Here is a 27982-nt window from a genome sequence, read left to right as displayed (position 1 = left end):
TAAGCATAATTGTATGTACTAAATTGCATTATAAATGAAAATTGGTCCCTTCTTCAACTAGAAAATATACAAACACTAAAAGAACTACCCCATTCGAACATAATAATTATAGACATAAAAAGGACGTTCCATTTGATACATGAAGTCAAAACATGAATGTAAATAATATATGGCCGAATTATTGGACTCATTGTAAAAAGAAGCACATTTCCTTGATTTGAAAGTGTTCTAAATAAATGTATTAGACGATTGTTATAACTTTTTATGGTATTAAACTGTTTTTTCTGCTTCGATATAATCTTGTTTTCCACAATCCTTTCTTTTACTGTGTCGCAAGAATAGGTGGCAACAGGATTCTTTATAGAATTGCAAAAATGCGTGGAACAATACTACATTGTTTACCATATTGTTTATGCTAACAAAGGAAATAATATCAATTTTGATTGTTGTAAGGGTGTTCTTTGTTTATTTACTCAAGAGTTTCAGATACAGTCTTATTTGGCCATTTTACACTGAAACAACATAAAGTAGAAACACAAAAGATAAAAACAATAACAAGGTGGGATAGATTTACATGTTCTTGGTCAGTAATATACAAAAATTACGTTCTGGAAGGAAAATATCTACATTCAGGGGAAGTTTGTTGTAGATTTCTGGGAGCCTGTAAAACAAGGAGCATTGTAGAAGGGATAGCCTAGTGGTTGGGTTGCATGTTTGCTTTTGGGGTACCCTAAGTGTGAATTCACTGATTAGGAGATCTGTTCTGATTTTGCCATTTATTATCTTGTATAAAAATTTCATGTCAGCTACATCACGACGAAAGGATGGAGTGCGAATATTCAGAGCAGCCATGGTGTCTGATTTGGATACATGTCTAAAGGAAGGTATTCTATGGCGAACAATTGCAAGAAAGAAATTGAGAACAGAATCTATTCTGGTGAGGTTGGTTTTTGAGGCCATTGCCCAAATTGGGGAACAGTATTCAAGGATGGACAAGATGAAAGATTTAAAGAATAAATCCGGAGAAACATGTAATTTCATAAACCACATGGTTTAGAAATAAGAGTGATGAAGGAATTGTACACAAGCCGTGATTAAAATAGGCTCAAAAAAAGAGCCAAAGGTGGTCATATGAAGTACTGACAGTACGTGCAGTGTATATAACAATGCAATGTGTATCACAAAACATTAAATCTGTCACAAATTTCTCCACATAAAGTGAGTTTGTCTGTATTTCATTTTTCAACTAATGAGTCTAATAATTTGGCCAATGCTGTAGATTTAATGGCAAAGAAACATTGTATTAATTTTACAGGAATAATTTGAAAAAAGCTCTTGGAATCGGAACAATGTTGTTCATTAAAGCTCGGATGGACCTTTGGCCGACGCCAGGGCCGCTTTTTCCAAATTTTCATCTTGGTGAAAAAAATCGTTACGATACTCCAAAATCTGCTTAGAATTCCTTCTAGAACATTAATGAGAATCTTGATGTGGTTTTCTTTCACTGTTGGTAAGGTATTATCAATAGTTTTGTGGCTGTGTAAGTCTATTAAACTCTTGAGAATACCTAGACAACAGTGAAAGAAAACCACATGAATGTTCTAGAAGGAATACTCCACTGAATAGCAACAAAAATGTTTAGTTTGTGAAGTTTTACAGCATAATTCTACACAGTATTAGAAACTACAAAAATAAGTAAGTATGTCAATACTAATATTGAAGTTATATAGTATGATGGGTTTATATACAGGGTATCTATAAAAGAACTCCTGGGTTTTGAAGCTAAATATTTTATTAAAAACTGACTCAGGAAAAAGTAAATTCCAATGTGTGCCCCGTTTGTAGCACGGCACACATCCAAACGAAAAGCAACTTCTTGCCATGTGCTAGCCAGCATGTCTAGGGTGATGGTTGCCACAGATGTGATAATTCTTTGCCTTAGATGGTTGACATCTTGAATTTTCTTCGCATAAACCATGTTCTTCACATGTCCCCATAGGAAATAGTCAAAGGAGTAAGGTCCGGACTTCTTGGAGGCCATGGAATAAGCCCTTTCCTTCCAGTTTCTTTAAACGCCTTAAGCCATTGACGAACCGTTTTAAACACCACCATACTCGCATCGAAAGTTCCGCTGCACAGTTATAACAGATCCAGTTTCTACAAGCCATATCACACACTGCACCTTCTGTTGTGGCGTTGCACTGAACTGGACTGTGTTCGGCTCGGCCACTTCAAGGTCAACACTGTGCAGCGTTGCCAATCTTTGTTGGAATAAACTCCAAACGGCATGAATAAAACTTGATGAGCTACCTATTTCAAAGTAATTAACTAACCTGAGTTACCTAATACCATTTGCACGCTATCATTGTTTAAAACCCCGGAGTTATTTTATAGACACCCTGTATTTTGTTCACTATTTCATATCACGATCATTTCCATCATCAGACCCCTAGGGTTGAAAGAAGGAATGAACACATTGTTCTGGACTATATCCATGTCTTCAGTCGTGCTATTTTTTTGCATGAAATTCGCAAATTAGCTATATACTGCTTCGATTTCTATGTACATGTCTATGCATTAGCTTGTAATCTTAACTTTTATGGCAAAGATGCACATCTGAAGTGAGCAGGTTAATTGCAGAAATGACAGTAATCAAAATAGCATCTTAATGTTTCTTTCAAGGAAGAGATTTACGTGACCACTTTCCTTGGTTATTTTCTGAAACCATTGACAATGTATAAAATGCTGTAGTATTCCAAGTTATCATGCACTATATATTTCCAAACTAAATGTGTATGAAATGCATATCTTTTCAAATGTGGTTACAATTTTCATCATTCTTATCACAGGTAGAGAAATAACACGTTTTGAAACATGGTAAATATTCATAAAATTATGCTTCAATAGCGATGCACAATGTTGTTGCTTAGTAGCATACATCCCTCTCCCATAGTGTTTGTCCAAATTAGATATTTGTTCATAGTCTAATTTCTGCATTTAAAGTTATGAGTAACACACTTAAGGTACTAATGTATTTATTAATTTTGTATTCTTTGGCGGCCATACAAACCAATTGATGATCAAAACATGCTCTTTCCAATATTTTTGGTCAGTTTTGTGAGAATTCAGGTTTTATATTATATTTGAGGATGGGGGGTTAGAATCGGCAGTAGTATAATGAATTGGATTAACTTCGGGTCCTAATTTTATCCACACCTGAGTTTCTCTCTAATGTAATGAAATTATACTAAAATGCAGACATAACATATAACAATATTCCTTCTGCTTTCACCATCTTGTTTAGTTCTTCCTACGAAGAACATGGATTCTTGTGTACTTCACAAAATTCAATGAGAGCTGTTTGAACTTGTCTCAATACTTTATCAAAAGTAACGTCCATAGGAAGGCTCCCATCCAGCTCAATAACATCACGAGCATCCCTCAGCATCTCATCTCTGTGCTTTTGATATGTCGGCCACACACACATGTCAAAGTACCCTGGAGGATCGGCAGGGATATATTCTCTCACACGTCTCCGTTCCCAACACTGCTCCCTGTTTAGAGTTAAGAAATATTTCATATTGCATATCTCGATTATCGGGCTGTAGTTCAGTATAAGGAACCCTTCCACAATTATGATTGGAATGCTTGATTTCAACTCAAAATTTTCCTTTTGATGCGATTTCAAATCGATCTTAGGTTGGCTGAAATCTACAGCATTGGCATTTATCATGCAGATACTGCTACATGTTGATTTCGGCTCCAATTCGTTCACAATACCCTGTATCGTGTCCCACATTTTGTCCATATCGAGGCTCGACATGATCTCCCAGTTGAGGTGGTTTATCTCCGGGATCAAGATGTGTTTCTCGCTATCCTCGGGCAAGAAAAAGTCATCCTGTTGAATGAGAATGGATCCTGGAAGTGTCTCGTGCAAAAGTTTCGCTAGCGTCGACTTGCCTCCACACGTTACGCCAGACACACCAATTATAAACCAACGATTCATCTTGATCTGTTCACAACCTTATGGACTGATAAAAACAAACGTTCAAATTATATTTTTAGTTTTATTTCTGGAAATCAAATTAAAATATGTTACCCTTCACATTTTACAGTTACAACTGTGTACACAAGCAAACTACCAATGAAACACAGTCCCATTATGGCCGGTATCATGAGACCGTATATTGCAGGTGGGAATAAATCACGGAGGAGATAGTCTTCATCCACAAAGGGAAGGCCCACGATCCAAAATGTGTAATACAAGAAAAATGAGGCACTACCTATCAGTATTAACCTTCCTAATGTGGCGTCAACTATTGGCATGCTTCAGCTCACAAAGTATTCTCTTTCGAATTTTTCAAAGTCTTCTTCCATAAACACTGTGCCACACTCTTCCTTTGGTTCAGGATCAGTCTCTTTATGAGGGCCGATCTTACTGAGGATCTAGTGGTGGAAAATGAGCATAATAAATTTATTCCACATGTAAATTTCAGTTACTAAAATAACAATGAAATCCCTTGTGAAAAAATTAATTACATTGAATTAATATGACATGGATATTACAGAAGAAAACCATAGCAAAGCTATAGCAGGAAAAACACAATACTACGAGAGGCGTATCATAATGATTTACCATTTTGAATGCCCTGCCATCTCATGGTTGACCATTGGGCTTGCCATGGCAGTCGCAGGTATTCAGTATCTTGGTGTACCACCTGATATCAGCACTGGACAGAAGCAGGCCAATCTAGATGAGCCACGGTGCATTTCCTGCACCGCTGTCACTGTGTGCACAGACAATATGGAAGGATAGCACTGGACAACTTGAGTACCACAGATATTCACAGACGATAGTTAGGGGAGTATGGTGTGCGTGTGTGGCAGCACATGGAACCCCATCTTGGCAATCTCTAATACCATGAGCTGGATATGAAAGTCCAACCATTCCAATGGAAGCACCCACAATTCCGAACAGCACATAGCCACAATCTCTCGGGACACTGAGGGGCATCATCCTCATCCTTATCGACGGCTCAAACCGGAGACCTCCACTAAAAAGACACCATATGTGGCCACCTGCACAGATTGTGTCGTGCCATTAAAAAGATATGGCCAGGGAAGTGGGCGAAAGGTGTGCTTTGCGACATGTTAATGCTTGTCCGGATACCAATCTGGAAACAATTGCCGCCATTGCCAAGATGCTGCCACACACCATACTCTCAAAACTATCGACTGTGAATTTCTATGGTACTCATGCCCTCTTTCCAAAAGAACCACGTCGTCCAGGTCTGTCCTTCCATGTTATCCACACACACTGACAGTGGTGCAGGAAATGCACTGCGGCTCACGTGGATTGTTCAGTGCTAGTATCAAATGGTACACCAAGATACTGAATACCCGTGACTGACATGGCAATCCCAATGATCAACCATGGGATGCAGGCCATTCAAAATTTTAAATCATTACTACACACCCCTCGTACAACAGAAATTGATAAGGATTCCCTATGTAAAAATGTATCTGAAAAATTATCAGAACTCATTGAAATGGAAAAAAAGACACCCTTTGATGAACTTTTGAAGTTTAACTTGCAGCTGCCATAGATAGTACAAAAGGGTATGGCATACTGGTGTAACCAAACATCCTTTAGCTGACAAATTTTCAACTAATTGCACATGGTAAGGCCTCACTGGCAAGGAAAGGAAATAAAAAATTTCATGAAAACAAAAATAATATCTTCAGTGACAATTATTTTTGGTAATTAATTTTTCTTGACCTTTTGGTATTAAAAAAACCAGTGCTAACACAACTGATTCTGGTTACAAAAGAGATTTCCGCAACACTGTTGGGATGTAGTAGCTTCCACACTATCCGAAATCAGGTCTATTCCTGCCAGATGCAACCAGTTTTTGCCTTTTATCCTGCCGCCAGATGCAACCAGTTTTTTTCCCTTTTATTATTATTTTTTTTTATTTCTGACAACCCAAGCTGGAGGTGGGGATATCCCAAGATGCCAGGCCCTCTGGACTCTTTTCTTTTGGCTGTTGAGCCAGGGTTTTATAAATACAATAGGTTGGCAACACTAGAAGCATGTTAGTGTAGAATCTGAAATGTACTTGTCTGCATATATTACCTATAAACAACTACAACACATCCATGCTTACCTTATTTGTTAATTCTCCAACGAGCTTGCATTGATTTAGCAACTGAAAACGTTTGATATTTTCTTCTGTCTTGTCCTGGAAAAGCAATTTCTGCCTTAATTGGTCTATAGTTCCTGAACGTGAGAAGCTTTTCTGGATTTTCCCTGAAATAACAGTTAAAAAGTCACCACAGTACTGAATTCACAAACTGAACTTTTCTGAAATTAATGCAGAAAACTTTGTAATAAATGCTTAGACATAACTTTGCTGATTACAGTATGAATCATCATCACACCAAGGGGTGATTTGGCAAGGTGTTGTGACTGGTTGATTTTTACAGAAACGCCTACGTAAAGATTTACCATGAAGGGTACAGAGTTAAGCTGCATAAATCATAACTAGGGCTCGGAAGTTGAGGAAAAATCCTTTTTTTACCTAGTGTATGAAGACAAGGGCCAACATATATCGCGTTTGTTACAACCTGTCCCGGTTCCCGCACTAGCTGATCGCTGGCTTTTCTCCGAGCTGGGAAAAGTCAAAGCCAGGCAGCCAATTAAAATACGCAACGTCGCAACAGCGTCTACGTAAGCACCTCTCTTCTGGCTTCCATTCGCTCCTCGCTGCCCAGCAGATGATCTTTTCCTCGTTTCTCATTGGCACCGAAACTGTCTAGCGATCACTAGCGCGGGAAAGGGGACAGGTTCTAACAAACGCGGTATAATATATGTTCATTTTGGGTAATTGTAGGCCAGAAAAAGGTGGATTTTATTTGTCCTTTTTTGCCTTTTTCGGCGTTTTCTTGGCTTATTGGTCTTTTTTAGCCTTTTTTAGGTCTTAACAGCTTTTTTTTGCAACTTCACCTTCTTTCAACTACGTTTTTACTGCCCATTCTCAATTTGAATCACCATCAGTAAATCACCTCTTAAAACATCCTTTCTGTAGTAAAGAAATAAATATATTTGAACCTTCGCTGAAACGAGAGAAAAACATTTTTGGACGACTGAAATAGGATCCGAAGTCCTATTTCTGTAACCCTAGTGTGGTTAGGCCAAATATGATTCTTCAAATATGATTTTTATCAAATTTGTTAATCTGAAAAATATATAATGTCTGAAAGAAGATGCATTTCATTCATATAGTTTTTTTGCACTGTGTGTTCAATACCACCAGAATTTTGATTTTTTAATTCATTAAATATGTAATTAAAACTGAAGTTATTAATTAATTTGGATCACAGTTATACATCCTTTGTTCCGTTTTAGGCCCTTTTTTTTTTAAATATTTTTAGGTCTTTTTTTGCCAATTTATAGGTCTTCAACTTTAGAGCCCTAAGTCATCCTTTATTGTCCCCCACACTCAACCTAAAAGAACCACCTTTGGGGCCACATCACATTTACAATACACCTACCAGTATTTTTCTTTGGCTGTTCCAGCCTCCTCTTGTGTTTCTTTAGGCCATGTCGGTTTGTAGGAAGTAGATCTTTAGGATTAGGAACAGATTTCCTTTTCTTCTTTTTCTCTACAAAATAATAAAATAAAGTAACAAAATAAGTAACCATGAACCTACATTATCAAATAAGTACATTCGCTACAGAACAATAACAGACAATTGATATTATAGCCTGACAAGTCCCGATATGCGCAGATCGCTGCGGAGCACTTCGTATTACGTCATCCTCCCCACCACTCTTCTACTCACTGGTCTGACGTTGAGAGTACCAGTGGTGCCAACTCAGCAAAATTAAGCTAAAACAAATATGACAAACAATTTTCACTGTTAAGCCTGACGGTGCATGCAGGCTCCTATTATATCAGTGGTTCATTTTATTTAATCCGGCCTTTGAAAATGCATGCGGTGCGCCGATCGTAAAATGTAGTATTACGCACGTGCGTTAAGGTTTATAACGAAGAGAAACTACAGGGCGAATGACTTCATTTTCTGAATGCGACATTGAGCAGTGTCCAGTTTTTTTCTTGTTATTTTTTTTAACCGAGTGGGGTGGTGGCTCGTTTGTTTATCGTACAACAATCACCACGAGAAGGCAATCTGATAACACGCTTGCCTGTGTTCTTTTCTAAAGCATTGAAATGTTCATGCTCTTTACTCTTGGCTGCAAGATTCTTACTTTGAAAGAGATGGACTTATGAACAAGCGTGTAGATGAACTGATAATTAGACTTGGTGAAGCCGATTCAGACACGAACACAGATTCATTGGTAGACACAGACTTGGATGAGTGGGAGAGTGAAATTGATGAAGGAGAACTGGAAAACATTTAGAAGGTGAGCTCAGTTCTATCGTTTATATATTTTTCATTTTTCTATCGTTTTATTTCATACATTTCTTATGCTGGTAAGAAATATCCCTAATATAACTTAATTCATTTAAGGTTTAAAGGGAAAATATTAAAATGTATTTAGAATTTAGCGCAATCAATAGGTAGCGTAGGTGACGGGATACTAATTCATGCCTTTCACATTCAAATTTCGTTGAAAATTCTCGGAGGATTCAGCCCCCTCCAGTTTGCAACACTGCGAATGAACGTCGCCGCAGACAATGAAGTGGGGAAATGTGATGTGAGGTGCGCAAACAATGGATTGCAGCATCTTGTTTTTAAACTTGTCAAGTTATAGTTTAAAAATGGCCCTAAATGCTTTTCTTGTTAGGTCAGGTAGGTCAGCTTTGGGATTTCTTGCATTAAAATAATGTTCCCATGTGTTTCCCACATGTGATAACATTACATTTGGTCTCAAGCTCAAAACCCACTTCATTGGGACACATAAAAAGCAACTTGTTGCATCCGAGAGGACCACAAACAAGGAACAGCAGATTGCGCGAGTTACATTTCAAATCATAACATCTCTGGTAAATAATAGTTAGTGAACCTCTTGACTGCTAATTCGTTTCGGTATGAATGTACAATATAGAGAATGTCTCCAAATTCTTTCCTACTTCTTATACTCACTAAATATGCAGTCCTGGTAACGTATCCGGAGCTAAGACTTGGGGGTGACGTGTACACTTATGTCTATATACACAGTGTGGCAATTTAAAATGGAGACTGATTTTTTTTTTTTGCTCGGTAGGTGGCGCCACTGTGCAAACAAGTAATGGGTATCTCACGAACAATCGATGCAGAGCTCATTGACCTTGAGCGACATTGCCGCTTGTGGCATTGTTGAATGTGGGAACGTGTCGTGAAAGTGCAAACATCAGGTTTTGTGCGCTCTTGGGTAAAACTGCTGCAGAAACGTTTCACATGTTGTAGCATGTCTATAGGAACAACTGTTTATTCTGTACATGTGTATTTGAATGTCTCAGGTGTTTCAGTGAAGGACGGGAGCCAATTGAACACGACGAGCATCCAGGTGTAGCAGGGATGGTGAGAACACCAAAATTGGTTGAGAAAGTGAGGACTATCATTACTGAAGACTGAAATTTCAGACAGACTGTTACTGTTGCATTTTATCTTGAGGTACTGAAACGTTTGATGCAAGGAATAACACGTGTGAGGCCCGAGTATCAGGATGATGGCAGCTGGCATCTTCTTCATGACAGTGCCCCAAGTCACAAGACTGCGATTGCGAAGATAGTTTTGGCCCTAAATAGACTGTGTTGTCACACCCTGCCTACTCACTGGATCTGGCTCCATGTGATTATTTCTTTTTTTCCTAAACCAAAACCTACTTTTACGATGTACCAACAATCAAGAAGGCTACGACATGGATTTTAAACAGCGTTACACAAAACTATTCCAGCAGTGCTTCCATGCACTGGTAGGCATTGCGTTACGATGTGTGGATGCAGGAGGGTCCTAGTTTGAATGATCCCAGTCTCGATTTCAAATTGCCACACTGTGTATGTTGAAAAATTACGTTTTTCATTACCGCGACATTCTCCATACAGAAACATGGGAACCATGTTTGGTGATATGATCAAGTGACTGCGATGTCTACAGCATTGCCACACTGTTGCTTTGTTGCCGGAATGCTAGAGTATGTGGAATGCGGACTGTGATTACAATTTGGCAACGGTGTTCGAGCGTTGTTCTAGAAAAATGGCATGTTGCGTAGTGAGGAAGGTAGTGCTACAAAACTTATATTTTGTTACAATATGTGCTCATTGGCAAAACATTTAATTGATATCCGAACGAACAATTTCCGGTAAGGTTAGGATAAGAAATTATCTCGAATTTCGTTAATATTTGGTATATTAAATAATTTTGGCCACCTAATCAGTACATTATGCACAGGTAGCCCCACAAACCATTCACGGATTGCCCCACGAACAATTTCCGGTAAGGTTAGGTTAGGCAAGCTTAGTTAAAATTTTGTTCGTAAAAAAATGTGATAGCTCTAAAAAAAATCCACTTATACCTTCTATTTTCCCGACGTGACCCCCCGCATTTAACCAACAGATTCGTGATTAGAAAGCCAAATTCAGTTAGTATACCAAATATTAACGAAATTGGAGACATTCTCTATACTGTTCATTCGCTCCTTAGTTTCTCCAGACTACGAACTTAAAACCACAGTGGTTTCCAGTACTCTAAACCACTTTCTCATACTCCATGTTTTGTGAAAAATTATTAAACATGTGGAACCAACCCCACGAAATCATTTAAGGACATAATACGTACACGTCAGCCATCTATCTGAAAATTAATGCACATCGGGGATTCCTGTTAACTTTTGAGTCGCAGGCGCACAAAAGATTTGACATTTAAGTACAAGGGCTAATATTGAAACGCGAACCAAAGTGTTATGTGCAATAGTTTCTACTTTAGTATAATAATGCACTAAATGTACGTAACAAACCATATTATTGTTGATTAGAACCAAGTGGTACTACACACAATTTGCAATAAATTACTGAAATGTTTGACACGGCGTTACATAAGAATGTGCTCGGTAAGAGAATATGTACCTTCTTTTTTGGATTCTTGCGCGGCAAATATTTCCAAACTTTTTTTCACCAGTGCAGCTGACATTTCATAACACACTTGATCATCACTAAAATCCCAAATCTGATACACGTGTTGCAAGCATTTAAAAATACCACAACGATATTTCTCTTATGTATAAGTTCAGTATGGCATTGCGTGGCAAGTAATCTGTGTTGAACTGCATTGAAAAAAATCCACGAGTCCTCAAAAACTTTCAAAGTTAATAGTCATTACAATACCTTTAGCATATAAAAATGTTGAATAAAGCATGATAGTATTGATTTATAATTAGTTATTCGTTAAGGGATAAGCACTTAATTTGTTTTGTTTCTCAATATGTTTGATTTCATTGCTGATTGTTAGATCAAGGACAATTAGGAAGACAGAGTCAAGTTCGGGTCTTTCTGCGAACTTTATCACACTACACTTCAACAACGTTATATTTTAACGTTACGAGAAAAGGCATTTAATTTAAGGCTAAATGTCTAAATTGTTAGGTCATGTTAGCTAGATTTAGTTCTCTTAGCATAAATAATATTTTTCAGTGTATTTATGCTAATAGAACTAAACCTAACAGACCTAACCTAACATTCCTCGTCATTCTGTCGTCATAAAGAGACGTGTTGTTCAATAAAAGATACGTCTTTAGGTGGTTGAGCTGTTTGTGATTCTGTGCTAGCTTGTAGGTTTTGATTGGAAGTGTTTTTGAACCCAATACCTACAAAAGAAACTTTAAAATTGGCCGAAGGGAATGTTTGTGAACCGAGTAAACGAATGTTACGTTGGACTCTAATCGTGAATATCCATCATACGAATGGCAGAAGCAAAAATGTCTCTGTCAACAAACGAACCCACTGCAGGCACTGAATTATTGAACCGATTTAGAACTTACATAGGCAGTACCATTGATGGTAGGCCGGAAATTCAGTCCGTTGCAACTAAGTTGAATTTCGACGAATCGTTTGATTTATTGGCTAAGAGGAAACTCACTGTAGATAAAAGGATATATGATGAGTGCAAGAGGAGGAAAGTAGACATTGAACCTTCGGCAGAGGATGGTATGTATGGTTTTAGCAAAGAGGCAAACACGAATTTTGTCCGGGGGCAAGTACCAGGATAAATGTTCCAACAATAATAATAATAAAAAGGTAATTATGCGATATCGCTCGAACACCTCTAACTCGTTTATTTCGTTCATTTTAGCATTGATACTTACCTATTCTGCATTGTGGAAGATTCTTTAAGGTGAAGTTATGCCTTTTTCCATAAAATAGTGTCTACTTTTCATATTACGAGTCATTATTTGTCTTCCTTGTTCCGCTTGGGTAACAGACAATATGGCGTGCACTCGTCATGGATCATCGCGTGTCGTGCTTGTTTTGTCGATTTAGAGTGGGTATGCAGTGTTTCAACCTTCTTAACCGAAAAATACATACTTTCGTTTTCATTATATCATCACAAACCATTGACGGATAGCCCCAAAAACCCATTCACGATAGCCCCACGAACCAGACGGATAACCCCAATAACCATTCATGCCAGCCTCACCGACCATTTCCGGCAAGGTTAGGTTAGGTAAGCACATAGGCGCCGACTCCATGGCCCCCCCAATGTTAACGATGTGGGGCAGAGCCCCAAAATAATTTTGCTTTAGAGGATCTAATGTATTATTTTGCTTCTCTTGTAAAGTTTACTCTGAATTGTGCCACATGAACTTAACTTTAAATACACATTTGAAATTCTCTAGCCCATCAATTTGGGGAGCTGAGACCGCTAAACCATCAACTTTGGGGGGGCTATGACCAGAGACACCAAAACACAGGACTTTTTATTATGTACTAAGTATGTAATTATGAGTATTGTTAAATTTTTTACTAAAAATATTTTCAAGAGACGATGTGCATGAAGTAGGGTAGTGGATGGGACGTTCAGGCTACAAATGGCTCTAACATGACATTCAGAACGAGATCATTGATATATTAGGGAGATCTGTTTTCCGCTCCATGGTAGCAGATATTAAAAGTCGGGAATATTTTGCTATTATGGTTGACGAAACTTGTGACATATCCATCCGTGGACAATTAATATTCTGCATTAGAACTGTGAATAAAAATTTTGATATTTTTGAGGAATTCGTGGGCTTTTATGAGATTCCGAACACAGAGCCCCCCAATAATTTTGACATGTCGGCGCCCCTGGGTAAGCATAGTTAAAAAAATCGTAACAAAAAGGCACGTTTGGAAACACTGGTGAGACAGCGTGACTTTCGACGCTAGCACCATCAGCAGGTACATAATGAAACAACAGCATAATGTTGTCGCTTTACAGAAAATGCAAGTTCCTTTCGTATAAAGTGATTAATTCTTGTTCTACAGCATTCTATGGTGAAGTTTTCAGTTTCCGTGAAAGAAAATACCTCGAAGAACTTCGACAATGCTACAGAAACTGATTTCAGAAAGCAGTTTCTCCTGTAAATTTCAAGAAATCCTTTCGGGCGATATCACATATTTACCATTCCTGTAGTATTGTCTAACATCGGGAAGGTGTTTTGTGTGAAATTCAGGTAAGTTTTCCATGTCCTGGAAACGGATTTCTTCAAATTTAAAAGTTTGGGGCTCATTTGGGGGCCAATTTCTAACATGCCTTTAACAGGGAGTCTATAGAAAAAGCCAGAGCGGAGGCGGGGCCACGTTAGCGGTTGGGGGTGGTAGGTCAATTACCCCAGGGACGGAGCCCAGAATCGGTGGGAAATTTGAGTCAAAAATTTCAAACTGAAATAATTTTTTGGTTTAAATTTTGCACCGATTCCGGGATGGATAGCCCCAAAAACCATTCACGGAATGTTCTGCGAAGCAGATAGGTAAGTACGAATGGCAAAAATTGACGAAACTCAGAGGTTATAGGTGTCTGAAGGATAGTAAACATTTACCCACATTTAACTCGTTTATTTTGAGTTTATTTTTCAACTAGGGATTACTTTTATTTCAATGAAAAAAGCGTTATTTTTAACATTATAAGTATTTATTGGTCGTTGCTAATTTGCGGCCAAATTCTGACTCAGGTTGTCTATCGTCAGCTGATATATGCTGTGTCGTCAGCTGATATGCAGTGTTTTCAAACTTATGAACTGATAAATGCCGCACAAACTATTCACAAAAGGTTTTTAAGCAAAAAATGATCCACAAACCATTCACGGAAGGTTAGGTTCATTTAAGTTAGGCAAACATAGAAATTGAATTGGAAAAAATAAACCGCTCACACGTCATCTTGTAAAACTACCACGTGGTTGTTACACTAATACTTATTAACTGAAAAATGATTGTTTTTAATCCACAAACTATTCACGGAAGGGGTTAGGTTGAGTTAGGTTAGGCAAACAGAAAATTAAATTGCAAAAAAAAGTCCCGCTCACACGTCATCTTGTAAAACTACCGCGTGGTTGCTACACTGACAGGGGGTTGCGTATTAATCGAACGCACGGAACATTTGATTCACGTAGTCGACGGTAATGGTGTCACGAGCTATTGTGCAACGGAGATACATGAATGTCGAAAAATACCTTATTTACAGCCCGAATAACTTGCACAATTCGAAAAAAAAAACACTTTTCCCAGCTTCAGAAAGTCCACAAGAACTAAATTCCGTAAGTACTTTCTCGTCTTTCCTCCTGTAAATTTCAAGAAGTGTGTTTCCGCTATATCTAATCGTTACCTGTATTCTGCATTGAGAAACGTTTCTGAAGGTGGCATATTGCTTTTTTCACGGAAATAATCTATATTTTCGACGTATGAAGTAAGTTTTGTTTGTTTCTTTTTTCCTTCGGAAACATGCTAAATGGCGGTCACAGTTCCACCCCACTCCACCCAAAAATACCTATGTAGCCCCACAAAACATTTCTGATAAGGTTAGGCAAGCATAGTGGAAAAAAAAAGGGGTTGGAAACACTGACAGGGCCTTACGTCATCAAACGTACGCAGCATACAGTTCATGTAGCGAAAGCAATGGCAATTGTGCGTCGGTGAGATATTTCTCTTGAAAAGTACATGATTTCCCGGTCAAATATATTCCACGATGAAAGAAAATACCTCGACGAATGTTGGAAAGCTTGCAGAAACCCATTTCCATAAGTAGTTTATCCTGTAAAAATCAAGAAATGTGTTTCCTATATACCGAACTTGTAACGGTATATTTTGTGCTTTTAAGCTGATTCTCAGCAACATACACAATATACACAACCATACATTTTTGAATCCTTGTCCCGAGGTTCAAAACTTGCAGTACCTGAAGTTCTGTGGATGCTAGTTTAGGCAATAGACACGTACTTCTTCAAATTACAACTTAACGCCCATTTCCTTTTAGATATATATAGGTTTATTCATAATATATTTACAGAAGTTAATTCTTGGCCGTTATTCACAAAATTACATTCCGGTGTACCCTGTCCCCCCTTCCCGAAGAGAGTGTGTAGACTCGCGTAGCCACTGGCTCCACGAGTAAAAAAAAAATATAACCCTCAGTACCAACAAAGGTGGCTGAAGGTATGTGTGCTGTGTACCCGGTTTCCCACATGAAATAAACTATTGGAATAATGTGAAAAGAGCAAGTGTGTGTACTAAAAGAAAGAGAGAAAAGTTAAAGTATCCGCCTATTCATATTATCAAGAGAAGTCTTCGTTTCGCCCCATAGAGAAGAGACACCTCTTTACCTCGCCGTATCGCACCAAAACATCTGAGGCCGACTGCTGCCTTCCCTTCCTTTTATAGGCCCCGCTAATGACCTAAACCGTTACTGGAAACTTACCGCTCCCCAACGGCCAAGAACTCAAACGTACAGGACATAGACATACACAATTTATAACATAAAAAAGGATCCAGTAATGATCGCATCATTACATAGTCCCCCCTTCCTGAAGAGAGAGATATCAAAGTTCTGTAACCTACAAAAAAAAAATAATAATAATATACACAAAACACTTGTTCGCAGTTTCTGTTCACTTAACAGTTCACCCGAAATTCACAGTCAATGTTCACACGAAGCTTTCGGAAGTCCCACAGTTAATATATATCACTTGGTCCGACGCACAGCACATCACTTCACATACCTGGATGTCGTTCCTTCGTTGCTGAAGATCAGAACAGCTTCCTGCGGGCACTCACTGCAGTCTCTCCGTACTTCTGAAGCACTCCTATTTCTGTCCAAGGGATAGATTTTCCTGGAAATCCATCCAAGTCACCAAGGCTGCTGGTTCGACTCCCGGCAACGCCACTGCTCTGCGCTCCTGCCGAGATCGGAAGACACCGCTTCGACCGGCTTCCACATGAATGGGTCTAAATGGCTCTACATCCAGAGATGTCACTGCTATTCACTGGATTTTCTCACCACCGAACTGCGGCTTCTCGACGAAAATACGTGGTAAAAAAATACGCACTAACTTTGCGTTACTTTTGTTGACTGCGGAACGAAACGTTTGCAGGAGTAGTGTGTGAGGTATCAGAGAGAGAAAATAAATGAAAGATAAAAAATAAAGAAAAGATAGATAAATCCCTATATACAATATTTACAAAAATCCCCTTTTGAAATTAGATCAGAATCTGTTTCTCAGCTTGTAACGCATCTGGGGTACATCTTCATTCTCGTCTTCTGGAGAAGATACGTGCGCTCCCTTCGCTGAATTTTGCCCGGCTACTTTCTTCGCGAACTCAGGCGGCGAAGAATAAGGTTTTAACTGATCGCTGTTGGCTCTCAATATTCTTCCGTCCTCGCTGTGTTTTAGTTTGAAAGTATTTGCTGAAGTTTGTTCAACAATTGCGTGCGGTCCAGAGAACTTCCCCGAGAGTTTACTAGTTACTCCACGGGCCTTATCAGAGAGAGGATGTTCCTTAAGCCAAGCTTTTTCCCCCACCTTAAACGTGCACTTGCGGCGTTTCTTATCATATACTTTCTTCTGTGCATTATGCATGCGCTCTTGATTGTTGCAAGCTATCTTCTTGGCCTCTTCTATCCTGAATTTCGTTTCTTCCACGAATTCCAAGATGTCCTCCTGTCTGATTTCAGGTCCTTGAGGCAAAGCGTCCCTGGCCTTCTCGAAAGGACCCCTCACAGAACGTCCAAAATGCAAATATGCTGGACTGAATGTGGTCGTGTTGCAAACTTGGGAATTCAATGCAAACTGCACGTACGGTAACGATGACGCCCACTCGTTGTGCGACGAAATTAGTGTGGAAAGAGCACGTTTAGTTGCCTTTACGTAGCATTCTGCGAGATTGCCCTGCGGGCGATATGGAGAAATTCTGATCTGCTTGGAATCAAACATCTTCATCATCTGTTTCCACATTCTGGAATTGAAAATGCTTTGATTATCAGTGGAGATTCTCGGGTAGAATCCATGGATCGAGAATATATCCAGTAATTGTTCTAGCACAGATTTCGCAGTCACAACGCGAAGAGGGCGCAAGATAGTAAATCTGCTAAAACTATCAACGCATACTAGAACGTATTGGAAATTTCCCTTTTTCGAACGAACGACTGGTCCCAGAATGTCACAGTATAAGTTCTTGCCAACTTCTGTTTCCTTATTACTTGCCATGAAGCCTTGCTTCTTAGTAGTGTCCCCTTTAAATACACAGCATGGTTGGCACGACTTACAGTATTGAATAACGTCTTTTGTTAGGCCTAACCACGTGTATTGTTCTCTGACCTTTGCTAAAGTTTTTAATCTTCCAGGATGAGAAGCGAATGCACTATCATGCAAGGACATAAGAATTTGCGCACGTAGAGAAAGAGGTGCCCATATTTTGCCAGTTCCTTTCTCTTTGTACTTTTCTGCAGGCAAATTTCTCCTAAGGATTCCATCATCGTCGAAATACGAAGATTTGGCCAGTGTCTTCAACTTTTCCTTGTACATCTTCGTCCCTTCCACCTCCTCGTTCCTAACAGTCTTCGCTAAGTCTGCAAGAAAATTATCTTTCATTTGCTCTGAAATGATTGAAGTGGTGTCCAGAAGCCTGCTCGGATCCAGCGGTTCGTGTTCTTCATTCCCCTCGGCCACGGAGAAAGGCAACAATGAAAAGCCCTGCATCTTTTCACTTTTAGAGAGACGAACCTTGGGTAGTTTGATCCCTCGAAGCAAATTTTCTCGTCGTTTCTTCTTTAGTTGCTTCGCGCTTTGTATAGTGCACAAAGCACTGAGGTCAGCAACTGGTTTCTGTGCAATATCTGACGAATCGATCACAACTCCGTCTTCCATCTCGAATTTTACGTAGCCTTCATCATTTTCATCTTCCAGGGGGAATGTTTCCTGCGCTGCGGGTAACCCGTCGTACTCAGACGGATGGGTGTTGCATACTTCATTTCTCGATAGAAAGTCTACCAGGTTTAGCTCTCCTTTCACGTATTTGATGAGCAGAGGGTAGCGCGAGAGACGAGCTGTCCACCTTGACATCTTTGCGCTCTTGTTTTCAGTACTGAATATCGTGGTCAGAGCACTGTGGTCAGTGAAAACTTCCACTGCCGGAGCGTGGCAGATGTACTTGTCGAAAGTCTCGACTGCAAGGAGCAAAGCGAGGAATTCTTTGTGCGTTGTGCTGTAGTTCTTCTGGGCTTGTGAGAACTTTTTACTTCCAAAGGATACAACATGCAGTTTCCCCCCTTGGTCCCTCTGTCCTAGTAAGAAACCGGCGCAGTTATCGCTCGCGTCGCTGTAGATGACGAACGGCTCATTCAGTACGGGAATGTACAAAGAAACGTTATTCTTTACAGCTTCCTTCAGTTTGGTCAGGCACTCTTCGTGAACATCCGTCCACCGAAAGCGAATTCCCTTACGTAACATGTCAGTGAGAGGACTCGTCAACTCTGACATGTGGCTAATGTGACCTTTCAGAAATCCGAAGAATCCTAAAATGCTCTGGAGTTGCTTCACATTCTTCGGAGCCCTTATCTGGTCCAAATACTCAATCTTGGATGGGTGGCACATCACTTGCTTGTGAGAAATTCTGAAACCCAGGTAATCCACTTCCGAAGTAAAAAGTTGGGACTTCGATGGTGAAAGCGTTAAGTTCGCCTTGTGTATTCTCTCCAAAACTTCTTTCAGCGCGAGCAACAATTCTCCCTCTGTTTCTCCATAAACCAAAATGTCATCGTAAAATGCAATGCATGAGACACCCTGCAGCTCTCCAAGGACAATATTCATCAGTTTCGCCAGTGTGTTAGGAATCATGCTCAATCCATAGGGACATCTCAAATAGCGAAAGATTCCTCGTGAAGTGTTGAATGCCGTGTATTGGCGTGAGTTTTCTTCCAATAAAAGCTGGCCAAAAGCGTTTACTAAATCTAATTTACAGAAATATCTAGCCTTGCCTAATTTACTCAAAGATTCAAACATATCCGGGACTTCATTCCTAGATTTCTTTGTTACTGCGTTTGTCTTTCGAGGATCCAGGATCACCTTGTATTTATCCCCTTTCCTGATTAACAACGGTGAATTAATGTAATTAGATTTGCAGGGCTCAATGAAACCCCCAGCTAACAGCTCATCGATACAGTTATCCATTATTTCTTGCTTTTCTGGAGTCAAAATACGAAGCTTAGAATAGAATGGTGTCCTATCGGTTAGTTCTATTTCGTGCTGTAAGATGTGTGTAACGCCAGGTTTTTCAGAAAATACGTTACTGTAGATGTTTAAAATATCTGCTAATTTCTTCTCTACTTCTGGTGAACATTCTGCACGCTCAATCATTTCTGCTATTTCGGGACGTCTTTGGCAATATCCCATCGTCGCGGTTGTTGCATCAGATGTTTCACTTTTTCCCATCGTCGCGGTTACCGTCGCGGTTGCCCCAGCTCCAGCCTCCACAGTCGACGTTATCCCCTGCAGAATCGGAAGACTCATCCCCGCTTCCCTCTTCTCCGCAGAAAACAAATAGATGACGTCACTGTCTGCAAAGCTGTAGCCTCCCTCTTTCAAGTGCAGAGATAATCCGGCTTGCCTTATGAACCCACGACCTGCGATGAATCCCTTGAAACAATCGCGCAAAACGACGAATTTATGCCTAAGTTTCACCCCATTCAAATGTACAGTAAGATACATTTCCCCACATGATTGTACAGAGCCTACTGCCAAAGAAATATTGATACGTTTATTGTTAATCTTATTTCCTTGTTTTTCCAGTTGTTTTGCTATCTCTAAATTTACAGTGCTCACAGAGGCCCCTGTGTCTACGAATAAGGAGAAGTCCTTTCCATTGATTTTACAGGGGACTAACGGCTCTTTGTCGCCAGAAGTGAAATTCCTGCAGTTGCGTATCTTCCTACTCCCCCCTTTGGTTTTCTTCCACGCAGCGCCTGCTACGATGGCGGTGTCCCTCTGTTCGGGCCTAACGAGTTTTTTGGAGCAGTACACATGGCGGCTTTGTGGTCAAGACCGTCACACCGAAAACAACGGATCCCCCTTCTCTTCGTCGGTTCTTCTGCTCTCGACGGGGTCCCAACATTCCCGGAAAAGCTTAGCCGGTTGACCAGTCCAGGATTTATGGCGCTCATTGATACTTCTGTTCCCACGCGGCCGAAAGTGTTCATTGTCCCCGCGGCTGCTAATTGCCTTGTGCCACTCGCTGAAGTCGGCATGGCAGACAGATGCGGCGAACTGTTGTCCCTCAGTTCTGGACAATAGTACAGGGCTTCTGAATACAGTCTCTTTTGAATGTCCATAGAATGGGTTTCCAAATCTTTGATTGTTGCGAATGTTCTGTTGTACAAGTGTGCTCTGAATTTAGGATGGGAAAATTTCAAAACGTGCTGGATGACCTCGTCTTCTGTCCCCCGTTTCTCCCTCATTGCAAAAAGCTTCCTGGTGTGTCGAATAAATGCAAGAAGAGACTGGTCTGGTGACTGGTAATTGTTCTGAATTATCCTTGCTATTTCCGAGTCGTAATCAACACTAAAGAATTCTTCCAAGAACGCCTTCTCAAATTCCCTAAAAGTGCCGAATGGTCTCGAAAATCTGAACCAATCTGCAGCGATTTCCTTCAACGAAAGCGGCAAGATTCTATCTAAGAGAAAAGTATCCCCAATTTCCATGATTTCCTGATAATTGCGTAATTCATACAAATAATCGTGTGGACTTACATCGCCGACGTTTCCCTTAAAGATCGGAATGTTTATGTTGTTTTTTTCCAAGATTTTGTTCATTTTCTCCTCGCCCGTCCTTGCCGAAGTTCCTTGCGTAAGGTTTAGAGAAAGTCTCTCAAGTTCCCCAACAATATCTTCCTCAGGCCTTCCCTCCAAGTTCGCATTGCCTAGCAACTTGCCAATGAGCTCCCTGTCTATTTGAATTGCCATTTTGTCTTCTGTTACTTTCTTTCCACTTCGCAATAACATATGCCTTCAGTACTTCTTACAAAAAATATCCCGACTATGAGCCCCCAGTATGTAACGGTATATTTTGTGCTTTTAAGCTGATTCTCAGCAACATACACAATATACACAACCATACATTTTTGAATCCTTGTCCCGAGGTTCAAAACTTGCAGTACCTGAAGTTCTGTGGATGCTAGTTTAGGCAATAGACACGTACTTCTTCAAATTACAACTTAACGCCCATTTCCTTTTAGATATATATAGGTTTATTCATAATATATTTACAGAAGTTAATTCTTGGCCGTTATTCACAAAATTACATTCCGGTGTACCCTGTCCCCCCTTCCCGAAGAGAGTGTGTAGACTCGCGTAGCCACTGGCTCCACGAGTAAAAAAAAAATATAACCCTCAGTACCAACAAAGGTGGCTGAAGGTATGTGTGCTGTGTACCCGGTTTCCCACATGAAATAAACTATTGGAATAATGTGAAAAGAGCAAGTGTGTGTACTAAAAGAAAGAGAGAAAAGTTAAAGTATCCGCCTATTCATATTATCAAGAGAAGTCTTCGTTTCGCCCCATAGAGAAGAGACACCTCTTTACCTCGCCGTATCGCACCAAAACATCTGAGGCCGACTGCTGCCTTCCCTTCCTTTTATAGGCCCCGCTAATGACCTAAACCGTTACTGGAAACTTACCGCTCCCCAACGGCCAAGAACTCAAACGTACAGGACATAGACATACACAATTTATAACATAAAAAAGGATCCAGTAATGATCGCATCATTACAAACTGGAACAGAGGAATCTGTGCTACAGCATTTGTGTTGGACAAACAATTTGAAACTCTTTTTCTACATGTTCAATTTCATATTAGCTAATAATTGAAAATAACACACATGGGCGTCCGGATGGGGGCAAGGGGTGGCCGTGCCCCCCCCCCCCCTGGAAAATGAAAGTCAACCAAAAAATATGTATTTCACACATATAATTTCATTTTAGCCACAATAATATGTGTTAATTATTGTATGAACACCATAAATTCAAATTTAAGCAATGATTTTTAGGGAACAACACTATTTTTGGGGAAAATTTGCCTTAGTTTGCCCCCCCCCCTGGGAAAAATACCTTCCTTGCCCCTCCCTGGAAAAAATCCTGCGGACGTCCATGAAAACACACAAACTGTATTTTTGAAAGACTGGAAATTTATGACTAATATAATTATTTTTGTACATATGACATGTATAACTTTCATGTACAACATATGTTTTACACACATGCAACATGGAGCGACGTAAAATATAAGAAAATACATATGCAACATGTTAACACTAAATTGTGTACGTATTCAAAGTTTCTTAAAACAAAACAAGTAACAACATGTATATAACATATTATTTAACTGCATCTGCATTGCATAATCACCTCATCCACCTCATAACAAACCAACAGCAAAAATTATATAAATCTCTCAAATGTGCACAAACAATTGGGTAACAGTTCGATCTCGGCCGAACGCATTTCCTCATTTTTACAGAAGAAACTACTTAAATTACGGAAATGACTTTCTGTAGTATTTTGAAAGGTCGTGGAGGTATTTTCTTACATCGTTGAATCTATTTGACCTGTATTTTTCAAGAAAATCTCTCCGTTGTGCAATTGCCGTTCCTTTTATTTCCTTCCTATACGTGAACCTGATGTTGCGTACGTTTGATAACATAACCCTCTGTCAGTGTTTCCAACCACGCCGTTGTTTTGCAAGAAGATGACATGTCTTGGATGCGTCATGAAGTTGTTGCCTTGTGTGGAAGATCCAGTCTATTTTCTAATTCAACCCGGAATCGTGAAGAAAGAATGGAATGTCCAAAATGTGGCAGTGCATGCAAGCTACACATTCGACCAAATGGGAAGTGGATATATGCCTGTACGAAGAGAACGTAACCTAACCTACCTAAATGTGCATGATTTGTGATGTTAAATTTCAGTACGAACCCTTTTTTTTAACTGTTAACCTAACCCGGGAAAAAAATACAAAATCAGTAACATGAAAGGAGGTATTTTTCGGTTAAGAAGGTTGGAAACACTGCATACCCACTCATGATCCACAACGCTACTCAAGCTGTGCCGGCCTTATTGTGTGTTATGCAAGCGAAAAAAGGAATAATAATAATTAGTCTTAATGTGAAAAATTGAAATTATTTTCGTGAGAAAAGCAAAATACCACCTTAAAGAATCTTTCGCAATGCAGAATAGGTAAGTACGTATGTTATAAATTACTAAATAAACAAGTGTGAGGTGTTTGGCAGAGATCGAACAGGTAATAACAAGGATTCATGCATTTAAGATAATACTGTTTAGCAGTAACAGTCTGAAGTACATAGCTGGTCTAAATTCTCTCTCTGATAATTTACAGTGCATTACATAAAAGAATTATAGCGGTCGCTTCACCCACAAGAAAATTTTTAGATCCAAATGATTGCAAACTGAAAACAATGTTAATTTAATAGGGCCCCGCATTCTCTCTCTTATAACGTTTTAATTCAGATTGTTCGCCGCACCCTACATACACCTCTAAACTTTCATATGAATTAACGAAAACATTTTTACGAAATTTATATTTATTATTTATATAAAATTTTATGGTTGACGGGACGAGATATTGAAGGTCATTCAAGACAAAACATTCGCATATACTCACTTGTTTTTGGCAAACTCGTACCAAATGAAAAATGGTAAATTTCTCGTATCGGACAAACGGCTGAAATTTGCTAGTTCATTTAATTTGAATATTTGTACTTAAGTATTCTGCATTGAGAAACATTGCTGAAGGTGGCATTTCGCTTATTTCACGGAAATAAGCTCTATTTGTGACATATTGAGTAAGTTTTCTTCGTTTCTTTTTGCCTTCGGTAACACGCAAAATGGCGGTCACAGTTTCACTACCATACTCGGCATGCAGTGTTTCCACCCCACTGCACCCAAAAATACCTACGTAGCCCCACAAACCATTGATGCATAGCCCCACGAACCATTCATACATAGCCCCACGAACCATTTCCGGCAAGGTTAGGTTAGGTAGTGTCACTATAGGTTACAACAGTGAAAAATTGGTTTCGAAAAAAATATGCGTAGCCCCACACACCATTCTCGCATAGCCCCACGAACCATTGACACATAGCCTCACAAACCATTTGCGGAAATGTACCTTCTTCAGTTACAAAAACACGTGTTTGGAAACACTGACCGGGATTACGTCATCAGACACAGGCTACATCCACCTGGAAGTAAATGGATGCAAGAGCTTTCGTGCATCGGTCAGACATTTATATCGAAAAATATATGATTTACCAGCAAAATTCAATGAACGATGCGAGAAAACACTTCCCCGAACTTCCACAAGTCTAAAGAAACTGCATTCGGTAAGTAATTTCTCCTGTAAATTTGAAGAAATCCGTTTGTCCGATACGAGAAATTTACCTGAAAAACTTATAATTCCTTCTTTCTTTTTCAATAACAACTGCTGCAGTATCCACTTGTATTTCCAACTTTCCTTCCCAAAGAAAATACCCAATGGCAAACAAGAAATGATTTTACATAAAACAGGAAAAGCAATTGTGTTATGAAGACACTTCGGGTGTGGAAGTAATGCCCACATATCAATCTCGTCAACAGCACAGGTTATGTTATCAGCATCATGCTCTGGTAACCTTTACTCCCCAGGTACCTGTTGATTAGAGGCTGGCCCAGTGCTGATTAACCTATCCCACTCAAAAATGGTCTTAAAAGACAACTTTGACGTGTGGGTATCAACACCAGGTCTTTCAGAGCCTAATTGTTCACATAGCATTTCATGTAAGATATATACAAGTTGATATTTTAATAACCTTAAGTATTTACGGTACCCTTGATCCTCTGTACCCCCTGGAGAAAGTTAAATATTTTTCATGGTTCATGAAGATTTTGTTGTTTCTGAACATTTTCAGTTGATTTTTGCTTGCGAAAATGTGTTATTGTGAAGTAAAGTACATATGTTACTTTACCGTGTTACTTTACTGTATAGGAGAACAGCTCGAAGGCTTTGAGCAACTGAATATAGCATCCAAAACGACTTTCCAGAACAGCAGCTATATCTTACGTAGTTAGGTTAGGATTGCTAGGTTTGATACGACATGTTTTTTGCTATTTCAATGTGCATACAAACAGTTTTTTTGGTACTATTATAGTACAAGGGAAACACCTATAAATTATATTTTTTACATTGCTAGCGAACTATTTTGGAATGCAGAACATTTCCTAAAGTGAAATAATGCATTTTTAACTAAGATAATTTATATTTCTTACATTTACGAGTACTTACTGTTACTTGTTATTTCGATTCTGTAACACATTATGGCGGGCAATAGCGTACTGGTTCAGGGCACGTTGTGAGAGTGTTTTGTCGATTTATGCAGTGTTGGAACCTCGTTCACCGGAAAATACCTACTTTTGTGCCCTGATTTGAAATTATGTTAATACCATTGACGTTAGCCTCACAAACATTTGACGTTAGCCCCAAAAACCATTTTCCCATAAGGTTAGGTTAGGTTAAGTTAGGTTAGGCAAGCATAGTTAAAAAAAAATTAAAAATACTCGACACATCATGTTCTAGTGAAAACACGGCGAGGTTGAAACACTGACTATGGGGTTGCATCATCTTAACACATGGAACATTGTAGTCTCATGCAGAAAGCAAATGACGGCAGCAGAAATAGCGTGTTGGACAGAGATTTTCGCAGAAGACAACATGTTTTCGCATTAAAATGGATCAAAACTAGATTCACGAACTTCCAGAACGCTACAGAAAATGATTTCCGTAAGTACTTTCTCCTGTAAATTTGAAGAAATCCGTTTCCCTTTTACTATAATGTTACCAGTTTTTTTTACTAACAAAAGTGGCAAAAAATTGCAGGTTTTATTAGCTCACGTGGGCAATACTTTTGGATGAAATATCTCAGTTATTCATGCTTTCCTAATGCTGGAACTACTATTATATTACGTAAAACATTGAAATCTGTCGATTAACAAAGAAATCGACTTAATTGTCGAGGAAGTACAGTGGGTCAACGGTGCCATTTTTACTTGAGAAGAATGCAAATGTATCCAAAGTAATCAATCACTTTGTCAGCCGTTGGAATATTCTTACTCATAAAAATTCTTGAATGAAAGCTGTTTAGTGCAGTACATACAAATGATTGTTTCTGTTTGGTTGTAGTTTTAGCTAAGAAGTTGGCAGACACGGAAATTCAGCTGGCAAATGCAAATGCAACGAATAAAAGAATGGAGTTCATAATAAGTGAATTGAAGGCTTCAAAGGAAGAGCTGCAGTGTAAGCTTCAGAGAGAAATAAAATCGCTGAAGCTTCATACCAGTCATGACAAAACTAAGGTATTTATAACTTTTTGTAATTCATTATTTGAAAGTGACATACCTCAATAAACAAAAACTATCTTAGATTATTGAAACATATGGTCCGATTGTGTAATAATTTTTACAAGTTGTACAAGAGGATGAAGAAGGTGTTTGAAATACTGGGAATGGGTGCTGAAGTACATTTGAAGCCTGTTGGAAGGGGGGGGGGGGTGTACCCATCAAAGAAGTATGTATCCACACCATAATTATTATGGACTACAGAAGGTTGCCCATGATAAAAATAGTCTACTTTGAATCTCGCAACTGGGTAGTGAATCCCCTTGCGCCACCACGAGTGTGTTTGATATGATGGCCACGGGCCCGAACGATCGCCCGGCAGCGTAGTTTCCACTGTAGCAAACTACTGTGTTGAATGGGAAGGGGAATGTCTTGCCATACCCCTTTGGCAACTTTCGCAAGACCCTGCAAGGTACGGGGATGGCGTCGAGCAAGTGGCTGTTTAAGGAGTCCAAACCCACAGCAGTCCATTTATGAGGCATTCGGGGATTTCAGAGGGATTAACAAAAATGGGTTCACTCGAATTCCTGTCTCTTCTGCCTTCCTTCCATAGAATGCCTCGGATGCTCGAGCGGTATGGCTGGAGGCCTTGTCCATGTGGATCCATACATGTGTGGTCTCGTCACCGTACAGGTGGCGGATGCGTGTGTCATACAGAGGGGCCATAACGTTCTCCTGGAAGTAAGTTGCATTGACTTTGGTGTTGGGAGGCACTTTGATGAGTGGCAGCGTTCCCAGACTGCAATATCCGGCCACCACCAGAAATCCCTTGTAAAAATTTTCCTTGCACTGCACCACAAAGTCAGAACGGCTCTTCTGGTCTGTTGGACGGTAGAAAATGAATCGAAGTCTGTTGGTCTCATCTAGGTAGAGCCACCCCTCATCCAGGGTACGCACCCATTTCCACTTGTTCCCTGCAAGGTATGTTTCATACAGTTTTCTGGCATTTGTGAACCTCTCCTGGATGTGGCGCTCTGTGAGACAGTGTGTCCACATGCTTTGTGACGTGCTTCCAAGGAGAGGTTCTTCTGGATGATGTTGGAAACTGTGCCTTTTGAGATACCGTGGCGTATAG

The 27982-nt window shown here is 39.6% G+C and overlaps 3 protein-coding genes across 3 annotated transcripts in view; 1 reads left to right on the top strand and 2 right to left on the bottom strand.

Moving 5' to 3' along the window:
* Positions 1 to 2105: 2105 nt before the first annotated feature.
* LOC145999573 (nicotinamide riboside kinase 1) lies at positions 2106 to 4151 on the bottom strand. The gene has a single exon (XM_083136598.1). It carries the CDS (start codon positions 4004 to 4006, stop codon positions 3311 to 3313), a length of 696 nt encoding a protein of 231 aa, XP_082992724.1. The 5' UTR covers positions 4007 to 4151; the 3' UTR covers positions 2106 to 3310.
* Positions 4152 to 4178: 27 nt separating this feature from the next.
* LOC145999574 (uncharacterized) lies at positions 4179 to 11258 on the bottom strand. Its single transcript, XM_083136599.1, has 4 exons — positions 11073 to 11258; positions 7555 to 7665; positions 6168 to 6310; positions 4179 to 4446 (listed from the first exon to the last, which is right to left on the bottom strand). The coding sequence occupies exons 1-4, from the start codon at positions 11134 to 11136 to the stop codon at positions 4330 to 4332; spliced, it is 435 nt and encodes a 144-aa protein (XP_082992725.1). The 5' UTR covers positions 11137 to 11258; the 3' UTR covers positions 4179 to 4329.
* Positions 11259 to 11759: 501 nt separating this feature from the next.
* Positions 11760 to 27982, top strand: part of LOC145999572 (mitotic spindle assembly checkpoint protein MAD1-like) — a 62463-nt gene continuing 46240 nt past the window's right edge. The window contains exons 1-2 of the mRNA XM_083136596.1: positions 11760 to 12149; positions 26693 to 26865. Of these exons, the coding sequence (XP_082992722.1) occupies positions 11906 to 12149; positions 26693 to 26865 (417 nt within the window). The 5' untranslated portion in view covers positions 11760 to 11905. The remainder of the gene's footprint in view (positions 12150 to 26692; positions 26866 to 27982) is intronic.

Source organism: Lepisma saccharinum, chromosome 15 (assembly GCF_977018435.1).
Source record: "Lepisma saccharinum chromosome 15, izLepSacc3.1, whole genome shotgun sequence".
Taxonomy (NCBI): Eukaryota; Metazoa; Arthropoda; class Insecta; order Zygentoma; family Lepismatidae; genus Lepisma; species Lepisma saccharinum.
This window is presented reverse-complemented; position numbering and strand designations above follow the sequence as displayed.

Bases quoted from the DNA above. Each gene is read 5' to 3' on its own strand.
- LOC145999573 (XM_083136598.1), bottom strand. From the start codon at position 4,006: ATGAATCGTTGGTTTATAATTGGTGTGTCTGGCGTAACGTGTGGAGGC.
- LOC145999574 (XM_083136599.1), bottom strand. From the start codon at position 11,136: ATGTCAGCTGCACTGGTGAAAAAAAGTTTGGAAATATTTGCCGCGCAA. The intron at 6,311-7,554 runs GTAGGTGTATTG...CTGTTATTTCAG, and splicing joins ACAGCCAAAGAAAAATACTG to GGAAAATCCAGAAAAGCTTC. The intron at 4,447-6,167 runs GTAAGCATGGAT...TTCCACCACTAG, and splicing joins TTGGAGAATTAACAAATAAG to ATCCTCAGTAAGATCGGCCC.